Source organism: Anopheles arabiensis, chromosome 3 (assembly GCF_016920715.1).
Source record: "Anopheles arabiensis isolate DONGOLA chromosome 3, AaraD3, whole genome shotgun sequence".
NCBI lineage: Eukaryota > Metazoa > Arthropoda > Insecta > Diptera > Culicidae > Anopheles > Anopheles arabiensis.
In genome coordinates, this window is record NC_053518.1 from 92,837,682 (window position 1) to 92,844,360 (window position 6,679).

Consider the following 6,679-nt stretch of genomic DNA (forward strand, 5'->3'; position numbering starts at 1 on the left):
AAGAAGCAAAGAGCTGCAAAAAGTGGCCACCATTAAGATATAAAAAGAGAGAAAGAGAGAGAGATATATATGAACTTGTATAATCATTAACCAACTCGGGAAAGCTGCAGCAAAAGAATTCGGTTTTGGAGAATTAACAGAAGAAGAATCATTCACAAACAAACAAAAAGTCACGTCTGTATAAAAAACAAGTAAATCACAAACATAACCACAAACACACACACACATATATGTAAGCAACTACTAAACATGAAACAATGAATGACAATGTTACTACACAAAAGGACCTGCACCGAGCGAGGGAGAAACGAATAATTGATAATAATGGTGGAAGAAAACAGGAAAACAGGAAGAAAACAAACATTAAGATGCAATACTAGATGGAACAATTCAATACAACCTGAGAGCAACACTGTGAAAACTGTGAAGGAGTGAAGGAAACGGAAAAACCAAAACAAAACAAAACAAAACTGTAGGCAAACATACACGGAAATACATCCACGATGAAAACAAAAAAGATGAAGCTACTGAACACTAAAACAAGTTAAAAGCAAACAAAGCCAGATCCAGAATATACTTTTGAAGAGATAAAGAAGAAATAAAAAAAAACAATGTGTGGAAAAAGGAAAATAAAGTATTACACTATTGCTTCATTGTTGCATTTAATATGAACTACTGGTGTTTTCCCTCATTTTTTTCTGATCGCATCCGAACATTTCGAACCATTCAATCGTAGCAAGCTTTGACTTTGAGTTACAGTGGTGGAAGGAAGAGTTTGACTCGAAGAAGAATTTGGCGAATGCCACGCAACAGGAAGAAACCTTCGCCGGGAGACTCCCAACCCAGTCGGGCAGCCTCCCCTGCCGACTGCCCGTCCGAAGATGAAGCGAGTGAAGCAGCGTGCGAGAAAGAACTGCATCAAGCGATCGAAAGTACATCCTTCCGACGACAGCAGACGCGTGTTAATGCGTATCGAAGCGTTTGCGAAGGATTAGTACAGCGCTACTGTCCTGGCTCGCTGGCCGGCCGCAAGATGTCGCTCGTGGAGTCGGTGAAGCGTTCGTTGCGCAAAGGCAATGAAGAGGAACGGCTCTGGGCGGTGAGTGTCATTCCCTTGCTGGCACTTCAGAGCGAAACGTGCGCGGATGTGCTGGAGCTGGTGGAAACATTCAAGCCGGTGATGATTGGTATACTCACGGACGTTAGTTTGGGAAACTCAAATGTTCGGATGAAGTGTTGCTCGGTTCTGGGGATGCTCTGCTTTATCGGCGAGGATGAACGGGCTGATGAGATCGTGTCACTTGTGAAGATCCTACAGCAAACAATTAAAAACGTACCCGATCCCGTCAGTGGCGACTTTCAGGCAGTAGTGCTGCGTTCGTGGACACTACTTCTAACACTTCTCTCACCCCACAAGATCCTGGAGCACGTGAAAAGTGCCAATCTACTGTCGCCAAGAGATCTCATGGCAATGCTCGATAGCTCCCATCTGGATGTACGCACTGCGTCGGGCGAAACGCTTGCCTTGATGCATGAACTGTTGTGTCAGCATGATTCAAGCTTTCTTCAGGAAGACCTCCCCGATCTACTCAACACTGTCCGCAAGCTGAGCACGGACGCGTACCGCTTCCAGGGGAAACGGGGCCGCAAACTTCAAAGAATCACATTCCGTGATGTGCTGCTGTACCTGCAGGAGGGCGTTGTACCGGAGATGCGCATTAAGTTTGGTGATGAAACACTGCTCCTGAACAGTTGGATGATGCATCGGAGGTATGATTGTTTGAAGGACGTGTTGGGAATGGCACTGAATGTACATCTGGAGAAGAATGCGCTGGTGCGTGACTTGTTGAAGCTAGGTCTTAAGTGGATAGGATTGTGAGACGTCCTGGTGGGAGAATTGAGAAAGAGTTCAGACATTCGTTTGATGCCTCGAAGGAGCGCTCGATTACACGTGGCAAAGAGCGTGACAAGCGACTGTTTCATTTAGAGTAAATAAAGGTTTTTGTTTGTGTTCTTTACACCGGGTGATCTCTTCTCTTGGTATTCCATGCCATTGATTGGGACAGCTCAGTTGAGATTGATTCCAAGTGCTATATGGCTGTGAGATCAGCTGTAGGATCTTTATGGATACACTCAATTACAGGACAGGTATACTATAAGTTCAGGAATGAGATAGGTACGGTATCAGACACATAGGACCTTGAGGATCCAGGTGCTTGAGATCATTTCCAGTGTCAGGATAGGTTCAGGAAGGAGTGTAAGGGTTGATATGGGTTGATTTAGGAATCAAATCTAGACTCGGCATGCGTTTGTTGTCAGTTACCAGACTAGTTTGATCTTGAGACCTGTTCCAGGATCGGTATATGTTCCAGGAATTGTGAGAGTCCAACATTACTTTCAGGACCTGAATTGTTGTGCATCAGGCGGCCTACGTCACCATAGACCGGAAGGAGCTATGGAGCATCATGCAGCGGTACCACTTCTCTGGGAAGTTGATCCGGCTGTTAGAAGCTACTATGAACGGGGTGCAGTGCAAGGTGAGAGTATCGAACTTGACGTCGGAATCGTTGGAATCTCACAGGGGTCTGAGGCAAGGTCGCGGACTATCCTGTCTGCTCTTCAACATCGCCCTGGAAGGTGTCATTCGAGGCGCAGGGCTAGACAACGACATCCGTGGCACGATCCTCTACCGATATCTCCAATTTCTTGGCTTCGCGGATGACATCGACATCATCGGCAGGACAACAGCGAAGGTGTGTGAGCCGTACACCCGACGCAAACGCGAAGCAGCAAGCATTGAATTGAGAATTAATGCGACGAAGACGAAGTACCTGCTTGCCGGCGACTCAGACCATCTGGGAAGCAGTGTATTAGTTGACGGCGACAGTCTCGAGGTGGTAAAGGAGTTTTGCTATCTCGGGACGGTCGTTACTACGGACAACGACATCAGCAGCGAAATCCGGAGACGCATTGTGCAGGGGAATCGTGCATATTATGAGCTTCACTGGCTGCTGAGATCCAGAAGTCTTTGAGCCCGCATCCTGACGGTGGCGAAGGCTGGCAGGATACGATGGCTGGGGCATGTCATAAGGATGCCGGACGCATGCCACACCAAGAAGGTGTTCGACAGCGATCCCCAGTTCGGCATAAGGCGCAGGCGAGCACAGCGAACTCGATGGCTGGACCAGGTGTAGCGAAAACTGACGGAGATCGGGTGTCTGCATGGATGGGAGGCTGCAGCCAGGGACCGAGCATCCTGGAGAATAATTGTTGACCGGGCCATGTCACATCGACGTGCTCTATCGTGAGCAGGCCAACAAGAGAGAGACAGTTTTTCTTGGATTTAAGAGGCACCAGGAATTTGCGCTGTCTCAAAACAAACTTTAAGCGTACTCTGGAGATATTATAAACTATCTTATATTGCATAGCCCAGTAACTGGACCCAATTAACTATAACAGACATAAGCCACTTCAATGCTTTTGGTGTGTTACATCACTTTATTGCTGCTACGAAAGAAAGCCTCGACACCAACACGGCGCGGCGTAGATGTAAGGCACAAACACGTGTAGAAAAAAACGAGAAAACAGAAGAGGCGGCAAACCACACACACACAGGCACACGGCACACCCACTACCCCCCACACACAGAGGTGCCTTTACGGATCTCGCTTTGCCGCAAAGAGATGCTTGGGGACGGCATTACTGCCATCGTTCCCGTTCGTTGCCGGTTGTTCCGCCAGTTCCGCCGTTCCAGCGACCTCCGTCACCGGACCTGCCTGACCGGTGTGGTCCGACAGGCTGGGGAGAATGATTTTGTTCGGTTTTCGGCTCGCTTCCCCACTCGCTACGGTTCCACTAGCAGCTCCACCAGCAAGAAATGGATTAAAAGGTCGTTTCTCTTGTTCCCGCTCAACACCTCCACCGGATGGTTGCCTTTCGACCGGTTCGGATGCGATGGACCCGTTTCCGCTTAGAGGCGCATTGCTCGACGACACCTGTTCCGGCGCCACCTCCAGCGAAGGATGCCCGGACAGATCGCCATCCACGACCAGTGCAAGTGAGTTTCTGTTTGCCGATGGTTCTCCGCTCCCCGTGGCTGGGCTGTTGACGCCGTTCCCGTTCGCCGTTGCTGGGCTGTTGATGCCGTTGCCGTTCCGCACTAACGATGGTCCTTCCCGATGGACCCCATTCGTGGTGGTGGCGGGTGTAGGGAACGACACGTAGCTAAGCGGAGTCGAGCTGCTGTGGTAGATGTCACGCTCGCGCAAATACTGATCGTACAATCCTTCGCCACGGGACAACGGCACCAGAAAGCCATTCCCGTGCCCATTCCCCGGCAGTATCGTCTCCGGAGGGGCCGCAGGGTAGTGGTGATGGTTGCCGACGATCGTCGCGGGTTCGTACGGATGCTTCGGATAGGTCACCTCATCGTCCTCCCCGTGCGAGATGCCCACGTGGTTGGTGCGCACGTGGTACGGGAAGCTACGATTCGCGCGCGACGGCCATGTCAACCACAGGAATGCCAAATGGCCGGCAAACGCGACCGCCCCGAGAGCACCATGCATGACGGACTCCCTCACCCACGGGTCGAGTACACTAACCCCGAGCAGTGTCAGGACGGGGCCGCTAAGAATCCACAGCGAACCGAGCATCGTGAAGGGATAGTAGAAGGGTGTCTTTTCCGCAAACTTGCGAATTGTGGCGGCACACGCGTACATGAAAAAGATCCAGCCGGCACAGCGAAGTCCGGCCAGTCCGAAACCGGCCGGTGATTCGTACAGGTTCAGTACTTCGCCTGGATCGAACGCTTCCGCTTGATAGATGTACAGTGACACGTACACGACCACGTACAGGTTGATGAAGATGGTGATCTTGACGGTGGAGCACGTTTTCAGCCGTGCCCGGGTGATGGTATAGCCTGTAAAAGAGCCCGTGGATAGAGGTGTAGTAAGGTATCTTGTAATAGGGCGGACAGCTTGTGGACCTACCTTTCGCCATCAGCAACAGCAGCAGCAGAAAGGAGATCTCACTCGCACTCGTGAAGATGCCACCGAAGTTGGGAAACGGCCCAATGCCCGACACGGCGTACTTCGTCCAGGTGACGCTCAGCAGCAGTATGCCGAACCACTGCAGCAGCACGCTCAACGTGAACAGCCTGTAGGTGCAGTGGTAGAGGTGGCGTGCCTTCAGCTCCACCGCACAGATAAACACGGCCAGCAGCAGAAAACTGTAAGCAATGGACTCTGCCAGCAGGATTGGGGGAATATCTGCAAAGAAGGTCGCGGCGAATTCTACATCACTCAGGTCCTCCAACCTCTCTCACACTTACACTTACACATCTCATCGGCGGAAAAGTGCTCGTGCCAGAAGTCCCCCGGTGGCCCGTTCGTCATCCGAAAGCGATACTTCACATCCAGTCCTCTCCCCGCACCGTCACAGTTCGCGATCGCTATATACCACCAACGTTCCCGGGAGCTGGTGAAGCTCCCAAAATTACTGCAGCTCACGATGAGTCGCGTTTCGAACTTCCCGGTCGATGCAGCACGTCTCAGTCGTGTCCGGTTCGGATGGTCCTGCTGTGATTGCTCTCCAGCAGAGGACTCCTCCTCCTGGGGGAACAGCTGCTCCACAAGAAGTCGATAGTCGGTACTGTTCTCCAGCAGGTTCACTTCGCCATTGTCACCCATGAAGCCCACGATGGAGCTGGTGGACGTGAGCAGTACCTCGTACGGCGACTCCTCCGTTCCATTGCCGCTGGTGGTCTCTTCGAACGCGAATTCCGGCTCCGCTGTGGTTGTTGTTTTGAGAAACTGATCAAAGTACTGTGCCTCATCGTCCGGTGGCTTCAGATCACCTCCAGCTGCTGGAGTTCCACGGGAGGACGTTGCCGGTGCTCGTGTCGTTGGACCACCGGCATTTCGCGGTGGCAGTGGATCGTCCGGCGACTCTTTGGCGGTGGGCGTCCGCAGATGACAGCCCGAGTAGAGATTGTACGGTGTGCGGGGGGAGAGCGTTACGATCTGATTGTCTTCCGGGTGCAGCACGGACAGCTTCTCGGTACAGGTCTGCAAAGAGAGGGACATCAGTTGAAAGTGCGCGTAAACGGGCTGGGAACTCACCTTGTCCGTTTTGTAGATTGCAGGCCACTGGGTACGGTCGTCGTAGTAGAGAAGCAGCTTCAGCTCACCGAGCTTCTTTTCGTACTCAATCAGGTACTCGTACTTGCCCTTGCCGGAGAGAAAGCAAAACCTTGCCAAGAATGCCCAGTTCTGGAAGGACGGACAGACAGAAGGAAATGTTAGAAAGAAACTCCTCTTTTTCACACTTTATGCAATGACACTTACGTCGGATGTTTTGAGATGACCTTCGACATACTTCGCCTGACCAGTCGGTACACTTCCACTGGTCAGCAGCAGCAGAAATCCCACCCTTAGCAACGTCATCACTTGTTCCGCTTACTTTGTCGAACGGCACGCGTCGTCTCTTAACAACAACGGCAAAGAAGTTTCCCACATAAACCTGCCTTTTTGCGGTAAAAAATATCACAAATCTTAAAGAGCTAGCTTTCACTTTGTTAGTAATCTCTTTCTTTTCGAGTGTATAAAGTGGCGCAAAGTTCAAACGCGACCCGCATCACACCACACCACGCAAGACGGCAATGTTGTGATTTGTTTGCGTT

At 51.1% G+C, this 6,679-nt stretch overlaps 2 protein-coding genes across 2 annotated transcripts; one reads left to right on the forward strand and one right to left on the reverse strand.

Moving 5' to 3' along the window:
• The first annotated feature begins 1,033 nt into the window (after positions 1-1,033).
• LOC120901251 (interferon-related developmental regulator 2-like) lies at positions 1,034-1,879 on the forward strand. Its single transcript, XM_040308952.1, has one exon. It carries the CDS (start codon positions 1,034-1,036, stop codon positions 1,877-1,879), a length of 846 nt encoding a protein of 281 aa, XP_040164886.1.
• A 1,630-nt stretch (positions 1,880-3,509) lies between these two features.
• LOC120904449 (transmembrane protein 145-like) lies at positions 3,510-6,632 on the reverse strand. Its single transcript, XM_040314418.1, has 5 exons — positions 6,345-6,632; positions 6,120-6,269; positions 5,336-6,065; positions 4,989-5,267; positions 3,510-4,918 (listed from the first exon to the last, which is right to left on the reverse strand). The coding sequence occupies exons 1-5, from the start codon at positions 6,441-6,443 to the stop codon at positions 3,657-3,659; spliced, it is 2,520 nt and encodes an 839-aa protein (XP_040170352.1). The 5' UTR covers positions 6,444-6,632; the 3' UTR covers positions 3,510-3,656.
• Between the last annotated feature and the right edge of the window lie 47 nt (positions 6,633-6,679).

Coding starts and splice junctions, on each gene's coding strand:
- LOC120901251 (XM_040308952.1), top strand. CDS start 1,034: ATGTCGCTCGTGGAGTCGGTGAAGCGTTCGTTGCGCAAAGGCAATGAA.
- LOC120904449 (XM_040314418.1), bottom strand. CDS start 6,443: ATGACGTTGCTAAGGGTGGGATTTCTGCTGCTGCTGACCAGTGGAAGT. Junction 6,066..6,119: donor CAATCTACAAAACGGACAAG/GTGAGTTCCCAG, acceptor CTCTCTTTGCAG/ACCTGTACCGAGAAGCTGTC. Junction 4,919..4,988: donor GCTGTTGCTGATGGCGAAAG/GTAGGTCCACAA, acceptor GCTCTTTTACAG/GCTATACCATCACCCGGGCA.